We start from the raw sequence: 15,847 nt of genomic DNA, 5'->3' as shown, positions 1-15,847 counted from the left end.
CGCGCTGCATGTACGCCACTTGTCGTGACCTGGAAAAGTGAAGTGCTCTTTGCAACGAGTACTCTTTAATTAATGATTTTGTCTACATCAACCTTTACGTAAAAACCTCATGTAAGTTTACGTGGGTCTAGCGTTACTCCCTGTTAAACACTATTGGTATCCCTGCAGATCGACGCCGCCAGTCCTCTACCGCCATTGCTTGCTACTGCCCCATCCGCACGAAAACCCAAACAGAAGGAAACCGGCCCAAAACAGTGAAAAACCGGACAAAACACACACGCAGAGAGAAAAAAAGGACGAACTACATACAACAGCAGTGGGCCGGCCTGGTCGCTCGGCCTTAAGTAAGATAGGGCTCCGGGCCTTAAACAAATCCCTTCTCACCCTCACTCCCTGGCTCAACGCCGCCACGCTCCCCGATCTCTGGCCGCCGCCTGCTCCGGCGATTGGATCCGGGTCCCTCTCCCCCCGAAACCACCGCCGCCGAGCCCCGAGCGCAGCGACGCCCCCGCTCCGTCCTAGTATCTCCCGCCGCCGAGCCCAGTCAGGCCGTCAGACCAACTCCGGTCCGATCCTTCGCGCCACAGACGCCGACGACGCTGCCGCCCCCGATCCACCTCTTCCCCGAGCCCTAACAGCTGCAGCACTTCGACGCCGACACCACCTCTGCCCGCTTTCCGTCAAGGTAAAGGAAGGCTGTGTGCATTTTGCAGTTTTACAGATAATAATGTCATTGCCATTTAGAGGTCTCCCTTCTGCAAGTTAGAGATATTGTGTGATTTCTGTGCAGTTTACAGATAATCTGAGATGGACTTCTAACTTGTTGAGTGTATCCTGCCCAGCTAAAGAATGTGTATATGCACATATAAGATTAATCCACTGTTTTGGTGTGTATCTGTATGATAAACTGTGATGTTTTGGTGTGCATACACACCTTTGTTTATAGATATAAACTGTGATGTTTATAGACTCATTTGTCATAGCTCACCATTTGGTCACTTTCATATTGTAAATCAACCATAAAATGCCCAGCTCACCACCAGTTTATTTAGATTATTTCGGGCTAGTTTATTTTGCTTATTCAGTATTGCTTCTGTTTATATAGCTGCCCAGTGATCCCACTCGATTAATAAATTAAGTTCTGCATATTTCAATATTTGTTTCATTTATCTGTACAAATATTTATCACTCTTTTCTTCCCCTGTGCCTCATAGCTCGGATAGGAAAACAAGGATTTCGTCCCTGCCGTTGCCAGCGGCCTCTACCAGACCTCATCCTCCTCCGTCCAGGAGACGGCGATGGCGGCGAGGGCACTCGGGCTCGCTGGCCGAGCGCTCCTGCGACCGGTCGCCTCACCAGGCACCCAACGGCTGCTGTCGACTGACAAGGTACGTTTACCAGCTGCCCGTTCTAATCAACATCGCTCCCTTCCAATGCATTTCCAGCTAACTTGGTCTAAATGAAATTGTAAGTGGCAATACGATGGTAGAGTGAATTTGTACTGAAGCAGATAAATTCAGGAGTTAGGCAAGTGTGTGCGTGCCTCTTGAGTGGCACAATGCTTCATACTGATTCCACTACAATGCTAGGAAATAGAAGAAGAGAAGAAAACATAGGTGTTCTTTTCATCATTTCCTTGTTTCTTGCTACTGTTCCACCTCTTGAGTGGCACAATGCTTCATACTGATTCCGCTACAATGCTAGGAAATAGAAGAAGAGAAGAAAACATAGGTGTTCTTTTCATCATTTCCTTGTTTCTTGCTACTGTTCCACCTCTTCTAAAGGTGGCCCTTTCCCTTTGCCATTGACAGCTAACCTACCAAACCAAGTCGAGTGCTGTTTGCAACCACAAATGCTACTCCATATAGCTTTGAATCTTATGTGATCTTACAGACGCATTACTATATACACACACCTTGTCTTGTTCATTTTTTCAAGTTTTGCTGAGACATCAACAAGAGGGCAGGCCTGGCGCAGTGGTGAAGTCCTCCCCACTTGTGCCAAGAGGTCCTGGGTTCGAACCAGCCTCTCTGCATTGCACTTTGCAGGGGTAAGACTAGGTTCCTATAATCCCTCCCCAGACCCCACCTTGTGTGGGAGCTTCTATGCACTGGGTCTGTCCTTTTTTTGCTGAGACATCAACAAAGCAGTGGATCTTGTTATCTGGTGCTTGATAGTTGAGTCTCAATTTGTGCTTTTGCAGAACTCACTGCAGGGCCTTACGAACGGCGATCCGGTGAGCCGCCTCATGCAAACACGGAAGCAGAATGACAGCATTTACAGTCGCTTTGCTGAAAATGATTTCACAGGCGGCGGTAGCAGGTCTGGCCGATTAAACATGGAAATAACGTGGACAGCGGCTCCGCGAGTAAAGATGGATGTTCTACACATCACACCCAAGGAGAAAAAGACCTTTGTGACCGTGACGGACGTCAAGGAGAACAGGAAGGCCGGGGCTTCTGCTGGCTGCTTGGAGGATCGTAAAGGGCGGTTTCGTCTTGCTCGGTGCGCAGGTGAAGCAACAGGGAAACACATGGGGCGATCCGCCAGCACGATTGGCCTCAAGTCGATCGTCGTGAAAGTGAAAGGATGTTCCTTTTTCAGGAAGAAGAAGAAAGTGCTCTTGAGCTTTGCAGCCGGTTCCCGAGGTGAAAGAGTGAGGAGCCTTTCTCCTAAATAAGCCCTTCACCTGCAGGAACAAGCAAGAAGAGTGAAAATCAATATCCTGTCGGAAGGAGAAGCAAAAAGATCGACTGGTTCCCAAATAACATGATGAGCCTACAAGTATTTATGATTATTAGACAGTCTTAGATCGGCTCTTGTATAAGACATAAACATTTTGTTATTTCCTGTAATCCTGCTGAATTGATGTCTTTGTTTTGATCTGACATGGTTGCAGTTTCCTCTTTTTGTGGATTATTCTCTGTCGACAGCACTGCAAGTGTATCTGCTGAGATGCTACTAAGTAGTACTGGTAGGATGCGAACTGGTTATTTCACGTCAAACCTTTCTACACTAGCATTTTGCAAGAAGCAAAAGTGTTTCAAGTTGCAAGTAATTTGAACGGCAATGCATCTCTCTTAGGTTTCTTAAGCAATGGAAGTATCTTAAAAGTGGGTAACTAAACTCTCTGTTGTAGCTAGGAGTGGCTTCTCTGACATTGTTGGTTCAGACAAGAATGTAGTATTGTCAAGGAACTGATGAAAGATTAGTTGCAGCAAGGAAGACACTGAATCTTGACAGCATCAAACACAGACCATGCATGAGATGCTATGAATGTACCGAGATAAATAATTCCACGATTTCATTAATGAAAGAGTATTGCATATACTATAATAATGGACAGTTCATGATAGCAAATTCACAAACAAGAAAACGTAAGAAAGAAAGCACAGTTAACTCATGCTCCAATCAAAATGCAGAAACCACTGGATTTTTCCTGAATTTTGTTGCACATACTACTACTGTCTCCAATCATTTGGCTTGTGGTACATGCATGCAGTGGCGGAGCTTGAAAGAAATCTTTGAAAGGGCGAAGCTGTAAAAAAACAAATATGAAATCGTACGTATTCAACAAGTTAGATGTTGCAAATATCAAGTAACTTCTCCAGATTAGCTTACAAAATACATTTCTAATCAGTAGAGAATTAGGTTCACTACAAAGTTCTATTTAACCGTGGAACATTCAGTTCACTATTGACCAGCTCCAGAACAAAAGAAACTATACCCAAAATACTATTTAACCATGGAGGATCCAGTTCACTACAGATCAGCCCTTCGTTTCTTTACACCCTTAAAGTGCACAAGAACATCTTCATAGCAGTACTTCTCCACAATTTCACTCTCTATGTTTACTAGCAAGCTATTGGCTAGATAATCATCTTCCATAGTATTACGTAGCCTTGTCTTGATGATCTTCAAAGTAGAGAATGCTCGTGTTATGGCGCTGCTAGAAGGAGGGCGCGAGAGGGCCGGCCGGGGGCCTTTTTGCCCACGGCCGGGCAAGAGGGAAGGGATTTCCTTCTTAATTCTTGCTTGATTAGATTGATACATCTCCTCTCTTTATATAAAGAGGTTTACTTGACTCCCAAGCAAGGCTTACTTGACCCTTAAGCAAGCGACCCTTATCTCTAATTAACCCTAAGATTAACGGGCTATACCGCCAGCCCAGGCCATTAGGCCCATTACATACTCTAACGCTACACCCCACCTGGACATGCAGCTTGTCCTCGAGCTGCAGCCTAACCAACTTATAACCATGACTCAACGCAACACAGACCTAACACCTGAAAATAAGCCTTTTACATCTCGGCTTGTTTTATTATCATCAACCTGAAATGGACTGGAATGATTTATTTTGAACCTCTTAACAAAAAGTGGATACCATCCGCACGTCGGACGTGCACATGTACAGCCACCTGGATCCCATGGACACCATCTGGACAAAAGGAGTGCATGTATATGTCCACCTAGAAGTGGTCGCAAGAGCGACCAGCAGAGGCGCCCTCGCGGCGGCCGGCGGCGGAATGCAGTGGTGCTACGCGATGCGCTCTTGTCGGTGACACCATGCCTTCTCCCTGCCGGACGGTTGTTGGTCGGCACCGCACATAGAAGAATGGAAGGCTGTCGATGGAGAATGGCGAGGAGGGGTGTGCCTCCCCAACCGCCGATGTCGCGGACTTTGAGGGTGCTGTTCGTGGGGAAAACAGCATGCCCAAGATCCCCGACACAGCAGACGAGATCGAGGTCCTTTGCGCAGCGAAGCGCAACTGGGAGGAGCGGCAGCTGCAGACCATGCAACTCCCGCACACGCCAACGCGCTAGGAGGCCGCGTATAGCAGCCTGCAGCCTCATCGCCGCTGGCACATGGCGGGTAGTGATCCAAGCTAGAAGCGATGACGGCGACGGCGGGAACTTGATCTGCTGGATGGGGACGCCCTGGGGAAGCGGTGATGGCGACGACGGGGACTTGATCTGATGGATCGGGACTCCCGTCGGCGCGGTTGATGCGGGGCCGGAGCTGACCGGCAATGGCTGCTGCAGTTGCAACGGCTGCTGCGGCGAAGCGCCGGGCGCAAAGGAGGTCGCCAGGAGCGGTGGCTGCCACTGCAGCCAGGGCGGGGCAGTGGTGGCGGTGGATGGCAGCTGCTGCAGCGGCCCGGTGAGCGCGGTGGAGGCCACCTAATGCGGCAGCTGCCATGGCAGCCAGGACGGGGGCGGTGGTGGCGGTGGATGGCAGCTGCAGCGGCTGCAGCAACAGCCCGGCGAGCGCGGCGGAGGCCGCCTGGTGCGGCGGCTGCCACGGCAGCCAGGACGGGGCGGTGGATGGCAGCTGCAGCGGCTGCTGCAGCAGCCCGACGAGCACGGCGGGGGCCGCCTGGTGCAGCGGCAGCCACGGCGGCGCGGTGGCGGTGATGGGCGGCGCAGCCGGGTGCGGCTCGTAGGACCCGACCAAGAATAGGTGGATCTCCTGGACCGCCTGTGTTAGGTCCCGCAGCACCCCGGACACCTCCTCCGGGATGAGGACGACGGGGGCGGGCGTGACGGAGGATCCCGGCGCGGGCAGGAGCGGGGCGACGGTCGTGGTGGTCGCCGGAGACGACGAGGTGATCGGCAGCGGAAGAGACGGGTTGGGCGGCGGTGAAGACATGATCGAACCGAAACTAGCTGATACCAAATTGTTATGGCGCTGCTAGAAGGAGGGCGCGAGAGGGCCGGCCGGGGGCCTTTTTGCCCACGGCCAGGCAAGAGGGAAGGTATTTCCTTCTTAATTCTTGCTTGATTAGATTGATACATCTCCTCTCATTATATAAAGAGATTTACTTGACTCCCAAGCAATGCTTACTTGACCCCTAAGCAAGCGATCCTTATCTCTAATTAACCCTAAGATTAACGGGCTAGACCGCCAGCCCAGGCCATTAGGCCCATTACGTACTCTAACAGCTCGCTCGGCACTTGCTGTAGAAACTGGAAGAGTTAGAAGCAATCGCAACAATCGATCAACCAAATTGTAGATAGAATGCCTCCCTGACTCAAAGAGATATCGACAAAGATTTGTTAAGGTTGACACATTTTTCAACTCCTTATCATTGGAGGCGTCCACAACAAAGTGTTTTAGCTGTTGCTGCAATCCATAGATTTCCTGTTGAGTGAAATCTGCTGGATAATATTTCTTCACCAACTCGTAAATATCATCAGCTTTGAAAGATCTGAATTTATTTTTGGGGATTAGAGTAGCACTTGTGGTCAAAAGATCCAGTACCTTGTCATTGAACCTGAATTCTAATTCATGTAGCTGAGTATCAAGTGTTGCACGAAATACTTCCACACGGAAATAATGTTCCTTAGTAAAACGGTCTGGTTGGCGACGAGCACGACCACCACGCATAATGTAAGTTTCCCCCAGATCTAGAATATCAATGGAATGATTTACACAGAACTCAACAACCCTATCAAAAAAGGCTTCCCAACCATCATCTGATCTCATTTCATCAAGATTCTGGTGTATGGAGTTGGTCGCTGCATCCAGGGCTCCAGGCATCGTAGACTAGGCCTAGTTGATAAGCGGGCCTGTGCAGTTGGGCCTGTGGGCTGTATGTATACATAGGGGTAGTAAAAAAAATTCATTTTTGCTGGGGGGGGGCGATGGCCCAGGTTCGCCCCCACGAAGCTCCGCCGTTGCATGCATGCATCCCTTGTGAGTGATTCTTTCGAAGCTTCAGAAAGCCTTAGGATGGAAAGAAAAAAATGCGATCCATTTTCCACAGTGCACATCCATCGACATATATAGACAAGATTTCCAGCCCTAGCATTGTAATTCACAAAATGGTGACGATATGACAAAACTCCTCTGCCACGATTTTTCTCCGCAAACTTCCTATTCTTATGGACATGGTACCAACTCCACCGTCGGTACTACCGGCCTTGCTGACTGAATAGATATCATCTGTACGACGAGGGTCACCATATGCCACTGAATCTACTACCATACGTTTAAGCACGGTAGCAATCCTGACATGGGAACACTCCTTAGGTGATGGTAGAGGCCTTTGCTGTCCTCATAGCAGGAGGGTGAAACCTCAACAAACCCCATAACCTAACTACCAGCACATGGATTGAACATGATCTCAAGGTCCATGTTCAGATGCCTCAGATTAGTCTGGTTTCTAGTGAATCATAGCACCTGGAACAAACGCAAAAATAATACTTCACCTGATCCGAATTAAATGACGCAACCTCTATACAATGTATATATGGAGGTTGCGTCATTTAATTCAGATTGGCCGGAGTAATCTATTTGAGATGCAATATTTGTGATAGAAAATTTTATAAAAGGAAGCATTTCTTTATAGAGCAAACCTGATCAACATTTAAAAGTAAAAATAGTTCTTTTTGTTTGTTTGATAGCTTATAAGGCTTGTCGCCCAGCAACTAGAAATAGTTTTTGCACACGGTGAAGAAGTCGAAACCATAATCATAAAACCTGATGGCTCTTTTTTTTTGCGAAATAATTCTTGCATTACTCAAATCAAATTCTACTCTCTATACTTGCAAGCTCCATGACCTCATCCGGCCCCAAGCATAGCCAAACCATGGTTCGGCGTTGCACCCTACAAAAATTAGCCAAGGCGTGACTAACCATATTACAATTCTGATGAGTATGAGCAATGCAAGAATCCCTCTCCTCCATACTACCAATGATCTCTCCAATGATAAAAGCCAGTGGCTCTCATGTTTGACACAAAGGTTGCCTATGACAATGTCAAACATTCACTGAGCACAATTTGTGTTAGATAGTCATCAAACTCAAATTTGTTAAGATGTGGAGCGTGTAGCATCATTTCCATGTCACAAAATCACAACAGCGCACACGCAGGCACTGCAACCAACACAATTCATCTTGTCTGCATAAACTTGACCAGGAGCACCATTTTATGTTAAACTATATAGACGAGCACCACTTAGCAACAGACACTTGAGATCGCCCGTATCGATGGACGCCATAAGAAAACAAGAGACAACTTGAGATCAAGGTATTTGACACAAGTGTTGTTTGGTCAAGTGAGATTGCAGAGCAGAAGAATATACTTGTCATCTTCACAGACAATCACTTCTATCCGTGAAATCAAGAGCGGTGTGCTTGCACTTACTCAGTGAAAACGTTAATCCATCTACCACTATGATATTTATGATTTTTTTGCGGGGGATATTTATGATTTCTGCCAAGACAGAATTTGATTACAAGATTGTCAAGTGCAATGTTACTTGTAGTGGAAGTAGACGAAAGTGTGTGCAAGACAATGGTCCAAAAGCTTGAAATACCTAGAATCTAGGATTTTAATGAAATGTATACATGATAATGTACTAGAAGGGTTGGACACGCTTTGTTCGCTGTTGGTGTTGTTGGGATTTCAAAAAGATAAAAACTGGTGGCGCGTGGGGAACTAGGGAAGATGATGAAGTGTGTTTTCTTTTTCTTATGACGTGATGTTTTGGTGGTTCTTGGCGGTGTGATTCTGTGATATCTGCTAATCAACCAATACTTATGTGAGAAATTTGTTGCGTTGACGATTGTATATACTATATTGGTGCTACAATGTCACATGTTGACGCTTTATTTTTTGATGGTGAGAGGATGCACAGACTGCTCTGTTTTTACAAGTTGGTTGTTCCCGACTAATTGAGAAACCGACCCAGTCAAAATAGTGAATCAAATCCAAAATCAGATATCTATAGTGCATGAGAGAGCTGGTTGAGAAATAGTTGACCCGGTCAAAGTCAGGAACTAAATCTAAAGTTGAACGCCTCACTTGAAGGGGAGAGATCCAAAATTAGGAAGCATGATGAATTAAAAATAGTTAACCTGATCAAAATCATGAATCAAATCTAAAATTGAATGGCCCAATTAAATGGGAAAGCTCCAAAATTAGGGAGCATGGTGATTTGATGATTTTTATATTCCAAAAATGATTCGTTGTATTTCAATTTCAATATGTAAAAACAGTTGTTTGCATGTTTTGGACACTATATATTTGTAGTAACTTCACTGCATGGATAAGGATAATAGCTTAAGGCTGATTGTAATGTGAGTATCATAGTTAGTATTATGCATGCTAACTAGGCAAATTTGATATCAGGCAATCAAATGCGCTCGACTTCGGTTAAACAGTTCCCCGAAGGGAAACGTTTTGGGTAGTTCCTGCATGCATGCATGGGAAGATCATACAATTTGACGTTTCTATTTTACATCTAGATGTGAAATAGCAAATCTGTTCTTTCCGTATATACGTACCTCGGGCGGCTGGGCCAAACATACATAAGCCGATCCATTCCCACAACCCTAGCACGGACGCCGAGGCGAGCGACATGTCGGGCAGGAAGAAGGTTCCCCGTCTCGCCGCGCCGCCGACGACTCCGCAGGCCCAGCTGGCTGGCTTGTACCAAGACGACGAGCCGTTGGGGCCTCTGATCGGCCGGATCGCCGGGGCCAGCCATTTCCGCCAAGCGACGTCACTCGCCATGGCTCTCCATCTCGCTGCGCCGCCGCGGACACCGTACGCCCAGGCCCAGGTCGGCGCGTACCAAGACGACGAGCCGCTGGAGCATCCTGCTGCCGCCGCGGCGCAGGCGCAGGCGCCGGCAGTCGACGGCGGGTTGGTCCTCAAGACGCAGTGCGAGTTCCCGGCCCTCGGGAGGGGCGCGTCCCGGGACAAGTTCGCGGTGCTCGTGCACGTCAGGGCGCCGGCCGACGTGGCGCGCGCGCCGCTCGACCTCGTCACCGTGCTCGACGTCAGCGGCAGCATGGACGGCCAGAAGATGGAGCTGCTGAAGCAGGCCATGGGGTTCGTGGTCGACCAGCTCGGCCCCGACGACCGCCTCTCCATGGTGTCCTTCTCCGGGGAGGCGACCCGGCTGATCCCTCTCACGCGCATGACGGTCGCGGGCAAGGCCCAGGCCAAGCTCGCAGTGGAGGGCATGGTCGTCCGATGGACGGGCACCAACATCGGCGAGGGCCTCCGCGTGGGCGCCCAGATTCTCGCCGGACGCCGGTACAAGAACGTCGTCGCCAGCATGATCCTTCTCTCCGACGGCGGGGACACGTTCCTCAGGCCTGGAGGCACAGGCACCTATCTGAACGGCAGGACATCGTTCATGCCGCCCCCCAATCGCACCGCGCAGGATTACATGACGCTCGTGCCGCCTTTGTTCACGCTCGCCGGCACCCGGCCCGGGCCGATCCACGCGTTCGGTTTCGGCGCCGACAACGACGCCCTGGCCATGCACACCATCGCGGAGGCGACGGGCGGCACCTTCTCCTTCATCGAGAACCAGGCGGCGATCCAGGACTCGTTCGCGCAGTGCATCGGCGGGCTCCTCTCGGTCGCCGTGCAGGAGGCGCGCATCGCCGTGACGTGCCTGCACCGGGGCGTGCGCGTCCAGGAGATCAAGTCCGGCAGCTACGGCAACCACGTGGGCGCCGATGGCCGTGCCGCCTCCATCGACGTGGGCGAGCTCTACGACGACGAGGAGAGGCGCTTCTTGGTGCTCGTGCACGTGCCGAGAGCCCGGCCCGTGGAGTCGGTCACCCGCCTGGTCAAGTTGAGCTGCGCCTACAAGGTCGCCGCGACAGGGCAGGCGGCCCACGCGGCCGCACCGGCCGCGGTGATCCAGAGGCTGTTGGAGCTGGAGCAGCTGACCGGAACGCCCCCTCCGTCCATTGACGTGGAGCGGGAGCGCGTCCGGCTTGCCGCGACGCAGGACATCGCGGCCGCACGGGCGGCCGCCGAGGGGGGATAGCACGCTTTTTTATTCGGGAAGTCTTTAGCTACTTTTACAAGTAATTTTTGATACTCCTCTTTGAACTTGTTGTTTACGAGTTTTTTTCTCTAAAAAAAACCTTGTTATTATGAACCTTCGTCTAAATGATTGCCAAACAATCACGATGTGACCCAAATTCTACTGCGGTTTCTATTTGCATATTTGCCTGAAAATGCAACTTGCATTAGTTAATTTGACTCGTTGAAGAAGATGGGAGTGACACCATTGGCCACGACGTCGCCGAGCCCGGAGCGACCTAGATCCAAGGATGATGCAGCTGATTGTGCCGTTGCCTCTGCAGGAGAGTCGAAGGTTGATGGCGTGGGTGGTGGGCGCGAAGGGCTAGCCAGCTCCGGAGAAGAGGTCAGGCTTAGAGGGTTCGTGGGGGGACAGACATACATAGATGGTGGCTTGGGAGGACGTTGCACCATCGGTTGCGGGGGGCTCGGACGACATGGCAAGATGAAGAGGAAATAAAGGTGGTAGGAGGAAGAAGCAGCTAGGGAAAATATGAACTTACACCATTTTTGTTTGAGTCAATTATACCACTCATTCTTAAACGTGGCTAGAAAAGTTATTTTAGTCCTAAACGTGGCGAGGCGCGGGGCCCACAGTCTCGATTGGATGGTGGAGGCAAAGCGTGTGATCTGTTATTTTGTAACAATCACAAGCATACAAGAGCACGTGTAAGCGTGAAGGTAAGTATGATCGCCATAAAGAGACGACTGCTTTTTCTGCTGGCTTCTTCATCAGGTGTGTCTATAGAGTAAGGTCGTCGATGATGAAGCGAAGGGCTATGCTCATCTTAGTCCCAAATTTTCCAAAGGACATTAAGAAGGATAGTGTTCCAAATAATCAACAATGGTTATATTTTCAGGCCACCGAGCAATGGTTACATTTGGTTGAATGAACAAACACAAGCATGCATGCACCCACTACATCAACCTATATATACATCTTTATTTTAACTGGATTGCGAATGAAAAACAGCTTGAAATGTGTTGGTGATAGGTTTGATTAGAACTGGACGTCAGACTTGTAGGTAGTGTCGGCCGTCCAACCGGCGGGGATAACTTTGTGCGCAATGCGCCTCCTGCCGGACTCGGTGGTGAGGCGGAAGGAGAAGGGGCCCACGAGCGGCTCGACCCTGCCCACCCTCCAGATAGCCCCCCATGAGTGCTCCATCGGCTTCCACTGCTTGGACTTCTTCTCCCTGATCTCCATCTGCACGATGGTGCCTTCATGGGCGACGAACTTGACCAGCACCGCGAGGTAGTTGGCGTGGGAGCCCTTCTCCACGTGGAAGACGATCTTGGTGCCAGGCGCGTACTGGCACCGCACCCTCCTGAACTGCAGGTCGATCATGCCGGCGCTGCGGAGCTCCTGCTCCTTCCCCGGCTCGGCCATGGCGCCGAATGACCTGCCGGACAGGTCGAAGCGGTAGGGCGAGAGGAGCTCGTAGTTCATGTCCGTGATGACCACCCCCACCGGCTTCTTGGAGCAGGCAGAATGGTTGGTGCACCTGATCTGGAAGCAGGAGCCGCAGCCCTTGCCGTCCTTGAAGATGGGGAGGTTGCCGCAGGCGATCATGCCGTTGTAGGGAGCCAGGTTCACGTCCTTGATCCCGCACGCGCCGCCTGCATGCATGTACGCACATGGCATGATCAACACACAAACTGTCGTTGAAAGTGAAACTGACATGATAGATAGAGCGTGTGTTGTGCCTGCCAGAGCGTGCGCGCGTCACGTACCGTTGTCTTCGGGGCCGGAGCCGGTGGGCAGGCCGTACCAGGTGGCCTTGGCGGGAAGGTACGGCTGGTTGTAGTCCGCCGTGATGTCGGGGCCGGGTGGCACGTTTGAGGCGCAGAAGCCGCCGGCGGCGAGCGCCGCCAAGACGGCAAAGGCTAGGACGCCGGAGAGAGATCCCATCGTCTTCTTGTCGACTTCTGCTTGTGCGTAAGTGATTTAGTGCGGGCAGCTAGCTAGCTTGTGGTGAGTTAACAATGGTATGATCGGGTGGCGTACTTATAGGCGACGAACGGGTGTCACAGCCGGATAAACGGCTCACATCACATGCATGTTCGGGTTCGAGATTTCTTAGGTTCGTGCATGCGTTTGTAAGGTGAATCCTGTTAATCTTTACTCTCACCCAGAAGCAACGACATGTCAATGGCTGAAGCGTCAATCTACCTCCTCGTTGCAGACATGCGAAACCAGACGTAGTAATGACTTTTCGAGTGCCATGCGTGCGATTGTGCCGGCCGTGAACATGTGCGTGCGTGCATGCCGTGCAGTGTTGGCCCGGTCGGCGGGGTTACCTTACGTGCGCAAGTCATATCGGCCGCCGCCTTCCGTTCCACACCGCGTCTCCAGCAGCTAGTCGTCGTACGCCTTTTGCTTCCTCCGGCAACAACTGATACTCTCTTTGATCAACTGGGTCACAGCCATTTCCAATTGTACAAGTGCCGAATATTTGAACTAAAACCACGTCACTTATTTTGGGACGAGAGTATTTTCTTCTATAGAACAATCTGCTCGATTTATTACTAATTTTTTTTATTTTTGAGGGGCAACTAGATGGTTAATCGTGGGAAAACTAGGACCGAGGAACCTAGATGGTTGTCCACATAGTCTCGAAAGAAGACATCATTAGCCCCATTTCTAGAAATTGCACCATCAACGTTTGAAACACAAAAGCTCAAAACATAGGAATAGAAAAATCGCAGAGATAAGATATCATGTATAATATGAATTCCTACATGAACTAAAACTGCAGAAAAAACCCACAAACTGCCCTTTGAATATCATGTTGGGAAAGCTGAGGAATTGTCGACACAAAGATAAAACCTGAGGTAGGACCTCATGTTTGGTTTCTCGAAAATTCTAATGAAATAGGCCACTCTATAATAATTATAAGAATTTAAAAGGACTAAACAGAAAGACACACAGGTGCGCTCCGCTATAGCCTCGTTTTCAAAATTATCATATCACTTGTGTGTATCATATAACTTTTTTTCCTTGCTGGAGATGGTCAATGGTGCGCGGATAATAGGGAGCTCCTATTCGACGCTTGAAGCACCAAATTGGTGCTATGGCGCACATGAATAACCAACATGGGTCAGCCCAATAACCCGCCTTCAATCGCTTAACCCGTCTCTGGTTTTGATCAGTTTCTTCGCTTGTCTTCTTTTAGCCGTACGCTCGTGTTGCGGGTATGTCGTTTCAAAATAAAATGTCATTTATTCTTTTAGTTTTGACTTTATTATGAAATATAAAAATATTCACTGATTTAAAAAGAGTTTGCAAACTTTTAAAAACATTAACGACTTTGAATTTTTTCATTAATCTCAAAAATATGTTCACGAATACAAAAATTGTCGCTAAATCAAAAATATTCACAAATTTGAAAATAATAACCCAGTTTTCTTTATTTTTTCTTCTGGTTTTCATTCTTTTCTCTTTTTCATTTTTTTCCATTTTTCCTTTTCTATTTTTTCTTTCAAAATTTAGCCAGTCTCGCGTGAAACTTTTTCCCCAGCATATTACTGTTTCGTACCGTTTCATTTGGTTTTTCAATTCGCCGCCTCGCTCGGAGAAGATGATGGATCGCTCACTCGCTGTACAGTTTCACATCATTTTGAAACTTTGATCACTTTATTGAATCATATAACTGTTACATCGTCCACCAAGCCTTTTACAATAAAATCCGGCGGTTCCTCGACCCACAGTGAAGGTGACGACCTTGCTAGCCTAGCTAGGTCGTGAGATACAGAATTTGCCTCTCTAGGGCAATGAGCAAATGTGACCGAAGTATATCCTATAGCGAGGACCAAACAATCCGAATAAATCGCCGCTGCGCCTGAAGCCGTGAAGCCTCCGTTCTGCATGGTATTGATCACCTCGAGACAGTCCGACTCAACCACAAGCTTACATATCCCCAGTTGTTGCGCCAGTAGCAATCCATGTCGAAGTGCATAGGCTTCCGCCGTCCCTGCATCTGCAACATGCTCCAGTTATTCATTGGACGCCGAATCCACCCTTGTGATCCCGTAGGACAGCACCAACAGCTCCCTGGAGGGAGTGTACCCTGAATGGTGCATCTACATTTAACTTCACGAAGCCTTCAAGCGGCTTTGTCCAACCATTTTTCCTCGGTTCGACGCTTTTCTTCATGGCCTTAAGGTAATTAGCAGTTAGCGCCGCAATCGATAGCGCTGTACAGTTTCACATCTTTCTTCTGTTTATGCTGGTTTTCTTTGTTTCTTCATGGTTTCTTTGGTTTTCCATTTTTCTTTGATGTTAGTTCTTTCATGGTTTTTACTGGTTTATTTTTTCTTTGTTTTTTGTGTTTCATTCGTTTTTCTTCTTCTTCATTTTTCTTTGTACATTTTACGTATACACCAGGAAGATTATTTATATACATGTTCAATATTTTTTGAGTACATGATGAACATTTTTTTAAAACTTAATCCCTCCATCCCAAAATATAAGATCATTTTTTACACTATGATAGTGTCAAAAATAATATTATATTGTAGGATGGATGGAGTAATTTTTTAGTCTACTTTTCCATACACATTGTTGTTGTATACACCAGGAACATTTCTGATACACACAGTTAACACTTTGGAAATTTATGATTAATTTTTTTTGTACATATCTGATATCTACTTTTTTCATTAACAGTGTACTCCCTCCGTCCCAAAATTCTTGTCTTCGATTTTTCTACGTACGGATGTACTCCCTCCGTCCATGAATAAGTGTACATCTAGATTTTGTCTTAAGTCGAAGTTTTACAATTTTGACCAGCTTTTTAGGAAAAAAGTAAAAGCATTTATGGCACCAAATTATTATCACTAGATTCGTTTTGAAATGTACTTTGATAATATATCAATTTGATGTTATATATGTTACTACTATTTTCTATAAAATTGGTCAAAATTTTAAAACTTTGACTTAGAACAAAAGTTAGATGTACACTTATTCACGGACGGAGGAAGTATTTATTCACATTTTAGTGTTAGATACA

General features: G+C 48.1%; 2 protein-coding genes across 2 annotated transcripts; one reads left to right on the top strand and one right to left on the bottom strand.

Annotated features, from left to right (window-relative positions):
- The first annotated feature begins 363 nt into the window (after positions 1–363).
- Positions 364–2,885, top strand: LOC123190434 (uncharacterized). The gene is made up of 3 exons (XM_044603072.1): positions 364–685; positions 1,215–1,388; positions 2,204–2,885. The coding sequence occupies exons 2-3, from the start codon at positions 1,299–1,301 to the stop codon at positions 2,678–2,680; spliced, it is 567 nt and encodes a 188-aa protein (XP_044459007.1). The 5' UTR covers positions 364–685; positions 1,215–1,298; the 3' UTR covers positions 2,681–2,885.
- Positions 2,886–11,661: 8,776 nt separating this feature from the next.
- LOC123190432 (expansin-B9) lies at positions 11,662–12,805 on the bottom strand. The gene is made up of 2 exons (XM_044603070.1): positions 12,570–12,805; positions 11,662–12,455 (listed from the first exon to the last, which is right to left on the bottom strand). The coding sequence occupies exons 1-2, from the start codon at positions 12,745–12,747 to the stop codon at positions 11,836–11,838; spliced, it is 798 nt and encodes a 265-aa protein (XP_044459005.1). The 5' UTR covers positions 12,748–12,805; the 3' UTR covers positions 11,662–11,835.
- Between the last annotated feature and the right edge of the window lie 3,042 nt (positions 12,806–15,847).

This window comes from Triticum aestivum, chromosome 2A (genome assembly GCF_018294505.1).
Source record: "Triticum aestivum cultivar Chinese Spring chromosome 2A, IWGSC CS RefSeq v2.1, whole genome shotgun sequence".
Taxonomy (NCBI): domain Eukaryota; kingdom Viridiplantae; phylum Streptophyta; class Magnoliopsida; order Poales; family Poaceae; genus Triticum; species Triticum aestivum.
This window is presented reverse-complemented; position numbering and strand designations above follow the sequence as displayed.

What these genes read in the sequence shown, in the direction of transcription:
- LOC123190434 (XM_044603072.1), top strand. Translation starts at nt 1,299, where the DNA reads ATGGCGGCGAGGGCACTCGGGCTCGCTGGCCGAGCGCTCCTGCGACCG. An exon ending in GGCTGCTGTCGACTGACAAG is followed by an intron (nt 1,389 to 2,203) that starts GTACGTTTACCA and finishes GTGCTTTTGCAG; the next exon opens with AACTCACTGCAGGGCCTTAC.
- LOC123190432 (XM_044603070.1), bottom strand. Translation starts at nt 12,747, where the DNA reads ATGGGATCTCTCTCCGGCGTCCTAGCCTTTGCCGTCTTGGCGGCGCTC. An exon ending in CTCCGGCCCCGAAGACAACG is followed by an intron (nt 12,456 to 12,569) that starts GTACGTGACGCG and finishes ACATGCATGCAG; the next exon opens with GCGGCGCGTGCGGGATCAAG.